At 51.3% G+C, this 14998-nt stretch overlaps 1 protein-coding gene across 1 annotated transcript in view; it reads left to right on the top strand.

Moving 5' to 3' along the window:
• The window catches only part of PRKAG3 (protein kinase AMP-activated non-catalytic subunit gamma 3), a 29347-nt gene extending 20251 nt beyond the window's left edge, over positions 1-9096 (top strand). Inside the window, 14 exon segments of the mRNA XM_089915906.1 lie at positions 2090-2272; positions 2553-2614; positions 2616-2709; positions 3184-3339; positions 3686-4089; positions 5083-5164; positions 5644-5702; positions 5804-5849; positions 6044-6098; positions 6298-6424; positions 6557-6725; positions 8154-8191; positions 8370-8516; positions 8868-9096. Coding sequence (XP_089772032.1) covers positions 2090-2272; positions 2553-2614; positions 2616-2709; positions 3184-3339; positions 3686-4089; positions 5083-5164; positions 5644-5702; positions 5804-5849; positions 6044-6098; positions 6298-6424; positions 6557-6725; positions 8154-8191; positions 8370-8516; positions 8868-8984 — 1739 coding nt within the window. The 3' untranslated portion in view covers positions 8985-9096.
• The last annotated feature ends 5902 nt before the right edge of the window (positions 9097-14998 follow it).

The following is a 14998-nucleotide window of genomic DNA, read 5'->3' on the forward strand; positions in this document are numbered from 1 at the left end:
GACTCAATTTAAGAATGACTTAAGGAAGTTTATTTCTCTCATGGAACAGTCTATAGACAATCTAAACCTGGTAGGCTGACTGAAAACTTTAACAAGCATTTTCCATCTTGGCTATGACATACCTCCTCTAGCTCCTGCCATCAAATTAGCATTCCAGCCATCAGAAGGGGAAAAGGAAGAGGGGAATTCATGCCTCTTTCTTTTAAGGCATGACCTGGAAGTTGCTTCCATCACTACCACTCACATTGGCCAAATTAAGTCACAAGGCTATATTTAACTGCAAGGGTTGGGAATTTAGGCAGCTATTCCAGCTAAAATTCAAGTGATTCTATTACTAAAGGAAGAAGAGAGAAATAGATATTGGGAGGCAACTGGCGGTCTCTGACACAGACTGTTTTTATCCTCATTTTAGATTCGTGGAAAAAGGCGCAGAAAAAACAAGCAATGCTTTCCAAGGTCAAATGGCAGAGCATGAATTTTAATCAGGTCCATCTGACCCCAAAACAGATTTTCCATCACATCCAGCCAAGATAGTTTGGTCATCAAGGTGCCCACTGTTCACGAAGAAATAGAAGGCACTTACATGTGAATGTAAATGCGAGTGTCAGCCCAGTGTACAGTGAGATATGCACACAGAACGTGGCTATAAGGAGATCAGTGCAATGAGGGTGATGCAATCAAGGGAGACTTTGTTTAAAGAGGAGCCCCTGTTATTGGTCCTGTAGGTGGAACATATCTGAGATGGAAGGGAGAATGGGGTATTGCAGGAGAAGGCAGTTATGTGAGCTGGACCTGTTCTGTATCTGGCTTGGCTGTGAAGGTGGTCCAGAGCACAAGGGGGTGGGCTTTTCGGGTCTGAGGCACCGCATATCTCCAGGGATGGTCCATGTGATCTTTCCCCCATTTGAAGTGCCCCATTGGCTGTGCCTTTGATATTCCATCATCTGGGACCAGACAGTAACAGGCCACAGGGACCCTGCAGAAGGAGAGCTGCACCTGCCCCCAGTACTAACCAAGACACATGGAAGGCAAGCCCCTTCCCTGTTCTGCTCTCCTCGTCCGTCCCCACAAGCAGTACAGGGGCTTTGAGGAATGATGGGAAATACGTTCACTGAATCAGCGAGAAATCCAATAACACATTACTGTCTGTCCACTCCACGGCAAGACTGGGATGGAAGAGGCTGGAAGGAGGAGGGGAAGGGAGGGGCAGAGAGGGGAGCTGGAGCAGCTGGGTCAGCATTCCCGACTTGGATATTGACTCAGGCCCCAGGAATGCCAAGGAAGGGGGGTGGGCAGCCACCAGAGCTGGCTGGGATCCTGTTGGCACCAGGAGATGTAGGGACAGCACACACAGCGGGATGGGGGGACTGGGGCTTCTGCACACCTGGATGTACCTCCACAGGTAGAAATAGCTGTCTCTGAAGGGATTCTTGCATTGAGGACACTGGACCTGATGATCCCTAGGGTCTCTTCCTGTATTAAATTCCTCTGAACTTTAGGACTGGGAGCTTCCCAAAAGGCAGAGCCTAGCTTCTGTGGGTACTTAATTGTTTGAAGAATAAATGGTTGGATAAAAAAGCAAAAAAATAAAAAGAAAAGAAAAGAATAGGTGCCTCTCACACTGTGGACAAGCGGAAGCCCACCTCACTCCTTCAAGGCGATTCTCACAACTCCCCACCTGCCCTAACCATCCAGTTCCAACTCCTCCACCAAAGAGAGGGACGGGCCCCTGGGACTCAAATGGAGACATCTGGACACACATTGGCCACTCTCCCGGGACCACCCACAAACCTCTTATCCCCAGCCTCCCAGCTGCAACTTGCCCTTTCTAACTCTAGCACCACCCACGACCGAAGCTGTAAAAGGAAGAGAGTTCAGCTCAGCGCGCCTCTGTTTTCCCTCCTTTGGCGCCTGACAAAGATGACAGAGGCCCTCAGAGAAGAAACCCAGGACTCTGACACTCCACCTTCTCCCACCCCAGTGCCCTCACAGCGGGGTCCTTCTCCCCTGTCCTCGGAAACCCAGGAGGCAGCCCATGAGCAGGCATCGAGATTCCACATGCGCCCCACCCCTTCCCGCCGGCCCGCAGGTTGCCGAGCTGAAGCAGCTGAGCGGCTGGACCCCTTCCTTCCCACTGCCCGACACCCAATCAGAGAGAACCCGATACGGGAGCGCAGGGTGCCAGGGGCCGGGCCCAGAATAGTGCTGCCCAGATACAGTGTTGCGCACTCGCTCCTGGAGCCCGCCGGAGCCAGAGCACGCGCTGCGCCGGGTACGGGGGGTTCCCGGGCGGGGGTGGGGTGGCGGGAGCTGGAGCCGCTGAGGCCGGAGGGCCGGGAGCGCACCACCGCGTGGATGTGTGCGCGTGTGCGTGCGTGTGGGTGTGTTTGACCAGGATTTTCTCTGTATGTGAGCATGAGAGTGTCTGCATGTGTATATTCTTTGTGTGAGTCTATGTGGTCCTGTGTGTGTCTGGGAAGTGTTGAATATGTGGCTTTCTGAGTGCGTAAAAGTGTTTGGGTAGGCTGTGTGTGTTTATGTGTGTTTGTGAGGCGGGTGTTTGTGTGTGTGTGTTTGTGGTGTGTGTGTGTGTGGTGGGAAGGGGAGCTCCCTTTGGTTCAGAGTGTAGGGCATTTTCCCCACCCCTTCAGACATTCTTCTCCCTGCAGACCCCCTCCTGGAGCAGCCTCCTGGGACCTGAGCACCAAGGTAGGTGCGGCTGGCCCTCCTCCTGGGCCCAACCTCTTCTCCCACTTCCTTTTCTCCCGTGTCTCTAGGCCCCCAATCTCCCCCACTCTACTAGTCTGGCTTTTGTCTTCCTCGCCTTTTCCTTCTTTGCTCCTCTTTGTTTCTTCTTCCGCCTTTTACCTCACCTCTTCCTTCCTCTTTCAGAAGAAGAAAGGGGGGATCTGAGTCTGAAGATTTGGACCCTCCTGACTTTATCACTTACTAGCTGTGTGATATGTGGCAAATTGCTAACCTCTCTGATCTCAGGTCCCTTGTTAGTGAAATAGGGATGATAATGCCTCCCTTATAAGATTGCTATGAGGTTTGAATGAGAAACATGTTGGTGGAAAAGCCCTTTGGAAGCTTGCAAATATTAAATATTATCGCTCATAACATTTTAATTGATTTTATTGTGTTACTCCCCAGTAACCAAACAGGCCCCATTCCCCCTTCCAGAGATGAGCTTCCTAGAGCAAGGAGATAGCACTTCATGGCCGTCACCAGCCATGACCACCAGCTCAGAAAGAAGCCATGGGGAACAGGGGACCAAGGCTTCAAGATGGACAAGGCAGGAGGATGTAGAGGAAGGAGAGCCACCAGGCCTGGGGGAAGGTGAGGCCAAGGCCAGTTCTGGCGAGAAGGGACTGGGGGCAGTGGGAAGTCCCCGATCCTGGGGCCAGGCTCTGCCCTGGATCTCCCCATAACACAGACACATGACATCGTGTGGCCTCAGTCTCCCCACATGGGAGAGGACAACTGCATTGCTGACCCAGGGGCCCAGCACGGCCAACTCAGGACAGAGCCACCATCCTGTGTGACTCTCTGAGGCTCAGCTCTCTCACCTGCAAAATGGGGGCCTCATCATCCAGGCTTCCCAAGGCTGCTGTGGAGACGAACGGAGACAGCAGATGAGAGAGTGCTTTGGAAGATGGAGTTACTGTCCCCTCCCCCCGAACAGGCCTCCAGTCCCGGCCAGCTGCTGAGTTCATCGGGCTGGAGGCCACGTTCCCCAAGGCCGCACCCTGGACCCAAGCTGCTCCCTTGGCTGGGGTGGGCTCCCCCACAGCAGAGCGGGACATCCTCCCCCCTGACCGTGCAGCCTCAGCCTCCGGCTCCAGCACAGACGATCTGGATGTGGGCATAGAGTTCTCAGCCACAGCAGCCTGGGGCGATGAGCTCGGCCTGGTGGAAGAGAGGCCGGCCCCGTGCCCGTCCCCGCAGGCACTGTTACCCAGGCTGGGCTGGGACGATGAGCTGCAGAAGCCAGGGGCCCAGGTCTACATGCACTTCATGCAGGAGCACACCTGCTATGATGCCATGGCAACCAGCTCCAAGATAGTCATCTTCGACACCATGCTGCAGGTGAGGCCACAGCTCTGCCCCACCTCCACCCTCACAGCCCCCAGGATGCCCTGCCGGCCCTGCCCCGCTACAAGCCCCTTCCAGAATTCCTTCTTAGCACCATGGAGACCAGCGGAGGAGGGCTTTTTCTCTCTGTGTACACCCCCTAATTGTCATCCCAGCTCTGCAACTCAGTATCTATAGGGCTTGGAGTAGGTCTTTGTGCTTCGCTCATCTCTAAAATGGGGATAGGAAGGCCTGCTTTACCCTACAAGTTTCAGAGGAGTCCTGGGCCAACCCAGGATGAGAGGGAGCATTCTGCACACCCCGAATTGTATGGAAAACATTGCAGGGTGGCTTAGGACAAAGAGCGGGGAACTCTTGAAAAGAGAAAAATAGGATGAGCTCTGGTCCCCACTCTTCCAGTAGGCTAGGCTGCGAAACACCTGATCCCTTTCTTCTCGCCGCGTATAGGAGAGCAGTGTGTAGTGTAGAGAAGAAGCAGGGTATATGTATGATCCACAGTTCACTATTTGACTCTAGCAGTATATAGACAAATATATTTAATTTAGTAGTTTTGTATTTATTTTGGTACGTATTAGAAAAATACAACCAGCCTGTATAGATAATATTGTTTAGGATGAAGCCAAAATGAGTCAATGTAAAATTTATTTAGAAAAAATATCTCGTACATAACATATAAATAATTACACCTCTAGTACTTAGATTAGCCAAAACTATCCTATGTGTATATGTACACATATGACTTTGGTGTAGAAACACTAAGTTAGTTTTCTACACCCTGGTGTGCCTGGTAAGGGGTCACCTCAGTGCCTCTGGCCACCAGCAGCCTTATCTCTGTAGCAAATGTGCCGACAAGGGTCATGTCGAGTGGCAGGCAGCCTCGTGTAGTGGAGGGCCCGGGAGAAGGCCCTGTGGAAGAACCCCGGTTGGGACAGGGGACTCTGAGGGGCAGTGAGCAACTCACCCTCGACTGTTCTCCCCGGTGCTCAGATCAAGAAGGCCTTCTTCGCCCTGGTGGCCAATGGCGTCCGGGCGGCACCTCTGTGGGACAGCAAGAAGCAGAGCTTTGTGGGTGAGAAGGGGCTGGGGAGGCAGAGGTGGTGGGGAAGGGAAAGGGGGGAACTTGTGGGGCGCTTCTGGGGCTGAGCTCTGACACACCACGGGCTTGAGCTGAGCAGGGGCCTGGCGTGGGGGAAATGTGCGAGCTGGGAGACCCCATCTGTGGGATAGCTGTGACCAGCTGACCCCTCCAGCTCTACTACCCCGTGGTCCCATGTCATAGGTGCTAAGTAGGAAAAGAGAAAAGGAAGAGGAAGAAATGTGGAGAAAAGAAAAAGTGGGGAGGAAAGGAGAGAAATTACAGGGGAAGCATAAAAGGGAGAACCCCATTTCTCAGGCACGGGAGGAGCTGCCCTACCCTCCTCCTTCCGAAACCCCACTTATGTCTCAGTCCGAGGACACTGGCCAGGTGGGGCAGGGGTGCTGAGCCCTCAGCCTGCCTTCCACCCCAAGTCCCAGGCTGACCCCCGTTCCCCCACCCCCACCCTGCAGGGATGCTGACCATCACAGACTTCATCTTGGTGCTGCACCGCTATTACAGGTCCCCCCTGGTGAGGAGTGGGCTGGGGGTTCTGGCGGCACCCATCTGTGCTGGGGTGGAGGGAGTTCAGGGGGCCCAAGTCTGACTTCAGGAGTTCTGTTGATGTTCTAGGTCCAGATCTATGAGATTGAAGAACATAAGGTTGAGACCTGGAGGGGTGAGTGGGCAAAGGGGCCGAGGGTGTGAGGGTGAGGGTAGGGCTAAGGACCTCAGGCAGAGGATGGGCGGTGGGGATCTCCTGGGGGGAGCAGGGAGAAGGCAATAGGGAGCCCAGGGGGCCCGAGGGGCTGGGGGCTGCTGGGTGAGGCAGGGTGGTCAGTTCCCTTGCCCTGACTCCAGTTTTTCCTGCAGAGATCTACCTTCAAGGCTCCTTCAAGCCTCTGGTCTCCATCTCTCCCAGTGACAGGTAAGCGTCCCCAGCCACCCACTTGGGCCTCCTTGCCCTGCACAGACCCCTTCCCCAGCTCCTCAGTTCTGAACTCACGGGCTCACCGTCGGCAAACTGCGGACAAGGCAGCCTTGGCACCCTGTCCTCCTTTCTGGGGGCTGGGATGAAGGGCATCTCTCCCCAGGCTGCCCCAGCCTCACTGCTCCCACTTCTGCAGCCTGTTCGAAGCCGTCTATACCCTCATCAAGAACCGGATCCACCGCCTGCCGGTCCTGGACCCAGTCTCAGGCGCTGTGCTCCACATCCTCACACACAAGCGGCTGCTCAAGTTCCTGCACATCTTTGTGAGCCTGGGCACAGCCTCAGGGGGAGACCCGAGGGGCAGAGAAGTCTTCAGCCCTAGGGATTGGGGAGGGAGCAGCTGGGAGCCCTCTGGGGACTACTCCACCCTTATCCCTACCTGGCCCCAACCCAAGCAGGGCACCCTGCTGCCCAGGCCCTCCTTCCTCTCCTGCACCATCCAAGATGTGGGCATCGGCACATTCCGAGACTTGGCCATGGTGCTAGAAACGGCACCCATCCTGACCGCACTGGACATCTTTGTGGACCGGCGCGTGTCTGCACTGCCTGTGGTCAACGAAGCTGGTACCTACACCCAAGATGGGGGCTCTGGCTGGGGTGGGACTGGGGGTAGCAGGGGTCTATGTGACATCAGCTCACGGCCCAGGATGGAGTCAGGGCTACAAGTCTCTGCCTGCTTTGAGCCTTGGATCAGTTACTTAGCCTCTCTGAGCCAGGCGTCAATTTCTTGCTCTGAAAAAGGGTTAAAGGAGCCATGGCTGTAAACTGCTTCAAAGTTAAAAATCACCATAATGAAGCTGAATATCAAGAAGTGTTTTAATCTATTTTTTGATTATGAAAAATTTCAAATGTGTGAAAATGGTAGAAAAAACTCTGTAACAAACCCCACCTATCCACCCGGATTAACTACTGTTAACACATTGCCATTAACCAGTTCTTTTTTTTTTCACTGAAGTAATTTAAAGTAAATTATATTATAGAATCATGTCATTTCACCCCTTAACACTTCATCTGAATCTCTTAAAATAAGTATGTTTCCTACATCACCTAACAAAATTATGAATAATTTATTAATGCTGTCTAATATTCAATCCTAATTCCATTTCCCCAAGAATATCTTTTTTTTATAGTTGATTTGTTCAAATCAAGATCCAATTAAGGTCTCTGCTTTGAATTTGCTTCTTTTGCCCCTTAAGTCTCTTTTAACCTAGAACAGTTCCCTCCCCACTTAATTTTCATGACGTTGATGATGAGAAGCCTGGGTCTATTGTCCTGTAGAACGTCCCACTTCCAGAGATTTTTCTGTTTTCTGCAGTTGGCCTGTACATTGTTCCTCTCTTCCTGTGTTTCCTGTAAACTGGAAATTAGTTCTAAAGTCTCGATCAGGTTCAGGCTATACTTTTTTTTTTTTTAATTTATTTTTGGCCGTGTTGGGTCTTCGTTGCTGCGCACGGGCTTTCTCTAGTTGTAGCGAGTGGGGGCTACTCTTCGTTGCGGTGTGCGGGCTTCTAATTGTGGTGGCTTCTCTTGTTGCAGAGCATGGGCTCTAGGCGCGCGGGCTTCAGTAGTTGTGGCACACGGCTCAGTAGTTGCGGGGCACGGGCTCAGTTGCTCCGCGGCATGTGGGATCTTCCCGGACCAGGGCTTGAACCCGTGTCCCCTGCATTGGCAGGCGGATTCTTAACCACTGCACCACCCGGGAAGTCCCCAGGCTATACACTGAGGCTAGAATATTTCAGAGGTGATGCCCTGTACTCATATTTTGTCACATCAGGAGGCATGGTGTCAGGTGTCTCTGAGATACTGTTTGATCTGTGGGTTCAGGGTGGTGGCGGCCTGATGCCTCATTATAAAGCCAGTAGCCTGGGGGTGGGGAGGATGCTGAGGAGTGCACTCCGCAAGCCCGCCCCGGGCCCCTACACAGCATCCTGGTTCTGACCTGAACCTCTCCCCTTTCTCTCACCTTCCTCCCCGGCCCCCCAACCCCTGCAGGACAGGTCGTGGGCCTCTACTCCCGCTTTGATGTGATTGTAAGTGTCTGGGGGAATAGAGGGGAGCTGGGGGTGCCACAGGGAGGCTGAGGTGGGGGGATCGGTGTGGGTGGGTATCTGTGGACCAGGCGGGCCTTTCCAAGTGTATAGAGGGAGATATCTGTGGGGCTGGAGCCTGGCCGAGGGCTGATTAAGAGCGGTTCTCCTTCCTGCCCAGCACCTGGCAGCCCAACAAACATACAACCACCTGGATGTGAGTGTGGGAGAAGCACTGAGGCAGAGGACGCTGTGTCTGGAGAAAGTCATTTCCTGCCAGCCCCACGAGACCTTGGGGGAAGTCATCGACCGGATTGTCCAGGAGCAGGTACCCACACCCCTTCGTACATGCTCCCAACACATGGGGCCCAGTCCTTCTCATGAGCAGTTTCAGCTAGCCCTATCCGTTGGGCACCTGCCCTGTCCTCCCATCTCATGGCCGAGCTCTTGGTGTGCACACTGGCCGGCGACTGGTCCTGTTGTTGGGGTCCTCGGGCCAAGGGCCGCAGCCAGCTGACCACCCTAGGGCAGGCAGAGCCACCGCTAACTGGTTTCTAGGAGGCACTCTCTTGCCCCCACAGTTACGTTAAATTGTTTGCCCCTAATTCTCAGTGTCAACCTCGTTGGCTGCTGTAGCCACATGGCACTGCCCCCTCAATGAGCCTCTGTGGACCCACAGGTGCACCGGCTGGTGCTCGTGGATGAGACCCAGCACCTCCTGGGTGTGGTGTCCCTCTCCGACATCCTTCAGGCTCTGGTGCTGAGCCCTGCTGGCATCGACGCCCTCGGGGCATGAGAGCATCAGAGTCTTCACTCTTAGGCCACCTTCCACACCCGGAAGCCAGCGAAGGGAGCCGGGGACTTGGCCTTCACCTCCCCCCACCCCCCATTTGCTGGTTCGGCTCTTGTACAGGTAGGCTCTGCCCTGGGCCATTGACCTCAGCTCCAGCCCCTCAGTCTCCCTGGGCACCCAGATCTCAGATTGGGGCCCCCCTGAGGATAGGAGTGGCCCAGTTCAGAGCTGAGCAGCCTCGTGAAAGCTACAAGTGTCAGGACTCACTGCGGGGCCACTGCTTTGTCCCATTCTCAGCTGAGGTGATGGAGGCCCTCATAAGAGGGGTGGACAGGGGCTGGAGGCAGTGATGTGACTTCAGGGTCTCCCAGGAGATCGACCTGCCCTTTCACAAGTCAATTCCCGCCTGCTTGGACTTCCACTGGAAGGAAGCCAGTTACCAAACCTGGGCTGAGTGGAATTTCCACACTCGATAAGAACTAAGGCTGGAAGGAGAGAGCTTCTCTCTAAGTACTCATCGCAGTCAGTTTGACGTGGTCTCAGGCTCTTTCCTGGTAGCACATTTGCTGGGGGTTTGCAGAGGGTGGAGGTGCAGATTCCACCTGCTTAGCAAGGATGGCAAGACTGAGGTTCCCCTATTGGAAAGGCAACCTCCCCTCCCCATTTAATCTTCCTTTCTCTTTCCCTCACAGGCTTCTGCAGCCCTCCCCAGTTGCCCTGCCCTGCCTGTGCTCCCAGAAGCCCTCAGGAATGCCTGGTCCACCATGGAATGATGAAATTAAGAACAGCTGAGTCAAGCCTGGAGCTCTCTGAACCAGAGGCACTAGGATTACCCCAGGGCTGACTGATTTGTACCACCCACACTGCTCTCCCCCTACCTGGCCCTGGTGGGGTGGGGAGCCCTCAGTCCCTGGGTTCAGGAAGGGGTTCTGGATTCCTCAGCTTCTGGACTACCTGGCACCCGTGCCCCCAGCTCCTGGGGGTCCCAGGTGTGCTTCCCCCATGGAAACTGCCCTAGCGGTTCCTCACAACTTTGCCACTGCCCTCCTGCTCCCCCAGCATTGCCTTTCAGGGCTGCCTATGGGTCCCCACAGAGCAGCAGTTTTGTAGAGCTGCCTGTTGGAGAGGTCCCCCCTCCTTTCTCATCCTTAGCTCTCACCAGCAAGCAGTGTTCTCAGTCCCCAGGGAGGGCCTGTGTTTGGATCACTGAGGATGAACCATCGAGAAAACAAAAAGAAAAAGAACAGCCCGTGAACTTAGATTTTATAACTTTCACTCAGGAAGTGCTATGGTCATTTGATCTGAACCTGCGGCAAGATCCCTGTCCTTTCTGAATTCAATGACACCCGAAGGAAAATCTGTAATTGACAAACACTGCAAGTGGCGTTTCCTTTGCTTGTGGAGTGTTATTCCACCGAAATTTCTTTTTCATCTTTTATTTACAGCAAAACTCTAAAGAAAATGTTAGTTACTTACATAGTGGGTACAACTCAGTCCACAAACTCTAATATGTAAGAAACGTAACTTAATTTTTCTAACACTAAATGTAATTTCTATTACGAACTCCATTTTACCAGGTTGTAGAAATTAGTCTCAGCCAATTTGGGGTTCCTCTCCCTCCTATTCTTGGGGTTAAGTTCAGTGATGGGGGGGAGGCTTTAAGTGGTGCAAGACTTTTTTCCTCAGCCATCATCCACCCGTGCCAGCACCTGATGAAACATCCCCATTCCCATGTAGTCGTCACTTGGTTGGTCACCGGTGGGCATGGCTCCTGCTAGGTGCTCCCTCACTCCCTACCACGAAGCCTCTTTGGGCCTGCCTGCTCCTGGGGCATAGGGACATTCTAGCTCCGGGCCCTGTACCCCTCTGGACTTTAGGAAGCTCTGTGGGGCTATCCCAAGCCCATCTGCTGAGACAGACAGCAAGTGGCCTGGTCTACCCTGTGTTTTGCTGTTTTCCCAGTCTCTACACAGGAAACATGGGGCCCAGGGCTCTTCTACCCTTATCATCTCCAAACCTTTATAGGGTATTTGTCATACTCCCCTCTCACTTCAGACACAGCTCCCTTGTCAGGGCCCTTTTCTCAGGGCCCCCCCAAATGTCTACAGTCTCTTTGCTTCCCCAATACCCAGCAGCCTGTGGAATTTTTACGCGGTAGGGAAAGAGGGGGCCTTTTTCTCTAGCCCATCATATAGTCTTCCAAATCCATTGTACGTGTCTTGAGTTCTTGCTACCTACCCTGTTGAGTCAGGCTTTTGAAATTCCAAAGCCAAGACTGGGCTTCTGCTGTGTCACCCCCTCCCCCGTGATAATGACACTGCAGATCTGCTGTCCAAGGGAGAGAGGGTAGGTTAATATTTCTAAAATATGATCTACCCCGTTTACCTCACAGACCAACAGAGTGGGGCCATCTGTGCTTGATGAGTCAGGCAGTAAGTGAAGGCATTTTCTCATAGACACTCAACTTCTGTTTCCAGTCGTGCCGTAACCAATAGGTCTGTGCTGGCTCTGCTCTGGCCCTACCTGGGAAGGCCCTGGGTTCAAGGGGGAGGATGGGATGGGGGTGCCCTCAGGGCTGTCTCAAGTGATGGTGTCCTTGGGGAGCCTGGGGTGGGCTGTCTCCACTGGCTCTAAGCGAAGTGTAGCAGGGTGTCTTTGAGGCGCTGTCCCGGGTGGCTCTTTGTGTGAACAGTAGTTCAGCTGTCACAGCACAGGCTGTGGGTGGAAAGGGCAGCCTGAGGAAAGCACTCTTTCCCCTTCTGCTCCCGTTGAAAACAGGTAAGTTTCCACCCTTCTGGACACCTCCCCATCCAGAGGACCCAGCAGTTTGCCCCCTCAGGCCCTTCTGTGAGGGACTGTACTACCCTTCTGCCTCAGAAGCCCTGCTCTGACCACAGCCCAGCCCTCAGCTCTTGCCCAGCCCTCCCGCCATGGCTGCTGGAAGAGAGGCCAAGAGTTGCCTTGGGAACTGCAACCACTCCCACCCAAGCGCAGAATGAAAGAGTGAAACCCTGCCCTGCTGTCCTGTCTGCTCATGCGCTAGAACCTGTTCTGATCAAGTTCTCCCGGCATCATTTGTCCAACTCCTCCCCTGGCCTCCGAGGCCCCCCAGAGGTTCTGTGGCCTTCGGGCTAGATTCCCATAGCCTCCTTAGCATCACCCGTCTCTCCTCTCCCTACCCTCTCAGTAGTTCTCAACCCTGGATGTGCAACAGGATCACCTGGGAAGCTTTATAAAATGCAAATTCCAGGGCCTCCATTCCTGGAAATACTAGTTTCCTGACTTGGGCATGGAACCTGGGCAATTGTATTTATTTTCTGTAGAAACTAGAGATTTACGATTACTAACACTTGGAGCATGACAGCATGCTGAGAAATAAGGATGCCTCCTTCTCATGGTTAGTAAAATCATTTGTCACATTATCGGGTCTATCTATAATTTGTTATGACTAAGATGTACAAGAAGCACCGGCTAAGAGTAATGGCACAACATAAAAGATATATGATTTGTTAGTATTCTCACTACCCTTCTTTCAAACATCCTTAAATGCAGAAGAATTCAGCACAGTGTCATGTACAATCCATTCCATGAAGACAGTTGAGCTAGTTTTTATTGGACACGCATATTAAAAGTGGAGTCATACAACCATCAGAATGGGACAAAATATTTGCAAATGAAGCAACTGACAAAGGATTAATCTCCAAAATATACAAGCAGCTCATGCAGCTTAATACCAAAAAAAACAAACAACCCAATCCAAAAACGGGCAGAAGACCTAAATAGACATTTCTCCAAAGAAGATATACAGACGGCCAACAAACACATGAAAGGATGTTCAACATCACTAATCATTAGAGAAATGCAAATCAAAGCCACAGTGAGGTATCACCTCACACCAGTCAGAATGGCCACCATCAAAAAATCTACAAACAATAAATGCTGGAGAGGGTGTGGAGAAAAGGGAACCCTCTTGCACTGTTGGTGGGAATGTAAACTGATACAGCCACTATGGAGAACAGTATGGAGGTTCCTTAAAAAAACTAAAAATAGAACTACCATATGATCCAGCAATCCCACTACTGGGCATATACCCTGAGAAAACCATAATTCAAAAAGTCATGTACCAAAATGTTCATTGCAGCTCTATTTACAATAGCCAGGACATGGAAGCAACCTAAGTGTCCATCGACAGATGAATGGATAGAGAAGATGTGGCACGTGTATACAATGGAACATTAGCCATAAAAAGAAATGAAATTGGGGCTTCCCTGGTGGCGCAGTGGTTGAGAGTCCGCCTGCCGATGCAGGGGACACGGGTTCGTGCCCCAGTCTGGGAAGATCCCACATGCCGCGGAGCGGCTAGGCCCGTGAGCCATGGCCGCTGAGCCTGCGCGTACGGAGCCTGTGCTCCGCAACGGGAGAGGCCACAACAGTGAGAAGCCTGCGTACCGCAAAAAAAAAAAAAAAAAAAAAGAATTGAAATTGAGTTATTTGCAGTGAGGTGGTTGGATGTAGAGTCTGTCATACAGAGTGAAGTAAGTCAGAAAGAGAAAAACAAATACCGTATGCTAACACATATATATGGAATCTGAAAAAAAAAAAAAAAGGTTCTGATGAACCTAGGGGCAGGACAGGAATAAAGACGCAGATGTAGAGAATGGACTTGAGGACACAGGGAGGGGGAAGGGTAAGACGGGATGAAGTGAGAGAGTTGCACTGACATATATACCCTACCAAATGTAAAATAGATAGCTGGTGGGAAGCAGTCGCATAGCATAGGGAGATCAGCTCGGTGCTTTGTGACCACCTAGAGGGGTGGGATAGGGAGGGTGGGAGAGACACGCAAGAGGGAGAGGATATGAGGTTATATGTATACGTATAGGGGATCCACTTTGTTATACAGCAGAAACTAACACACCATTGTAAAGCAATTATACTCCAATAAAGGTGTAAAAAAAACAAAAAAAGAAAAACCAAACAATGAAAAACATAAATAAAACTAGTGATTAACTTTGGGGAAAAAAAGTGGAGTCATAAATAATGACCTGAAAATAAACCGATATTACCAAGCCAAAATACATTCAGGGCTAAAACTTCTATAAAACACGAGTATGTGGATAGCCAGAAAACACTGGATTCTCTCTTTTTATTCCCAGGAGCGCTGCATAGTGTTTAAGAAGGCAAGCTGTTTTCTCAAAGTCGTACCCAGAAACATGGATCCTAATGTGGCCAACAAATTCAAATTAGCTGGAATTAGGAGTAACGAAATGTGCACATTCTTTTCAGTCAAAGATGTAGCTGCTGTGCTGAATTAATGTCTACTCTTCAGTGATTATCCTAAATCCTATTCTTCTTTCCTTATACAGTCAGGTGGGTTATTAGGGAGCCTCACTGTGACATCCCTGCACTGTGACTTACGGGGGCAGTCCAGAGTTCCTGAGCCCCCAGACCCTGGAAATGCACCCCATCACTGGCCACTGATGGCCTTTGGGCCAACCCTCACACCAGGGCTGATGCTTTCACTCTCCAGAGAGAAGGTTGCAAGGGAAAGAGCACACGTATTACATCACATCCATCCTGCAGCTATCTGTGTGTTTTCTAAACCTTGGATTTTTTTTTAAAATTAAAGCATAGTTGATTTACAATATTGTATCCTATAGCTATTATATGTATTTGAATGAATCATTGCCAAAGAAAGTAATTTTTTCCATTTACATTAAATGTCTTGTCCAGGCAATGTGATGGAAAATAAACAGACAGAGGCCATTTTCAACTCCCAATATAAGCAGAGGAACTTCATGTACACTTATGGCATATTCGTTTTTCTGTAGGTATATTTCAATAGATATCTTAAATTTTTTTTTAAAGAACCTCAGGTATAAAGAGAAAACCTCTTTGACCGTGCTGTATTTTGTTTTTGTCTGTTTTTTTAAAAAAATTAATTTATTTTATTTTTGGCTGTGTTGACTCTTCGTTGCTATGCGCGGGCTTTCTCTAGTTGCGGCGAGCGGGAGCTA

Source organism: Delphinapterus leucas, chromosome 8, assembly GCF_059928025.1.
Source record: "Delphinapterus leucas isolate spDelLeu-1000000601 "Yukka" chromosome 8, BTC_Dleu_Yukka2, whole genome shotgun sequence".
Lineage (NCBI taxonomy): Eukaryota > Metazoa > Chordata > Mammalia > Artiodactyla > Monodontidae > Delphinapterus > Delphinapterus leucas.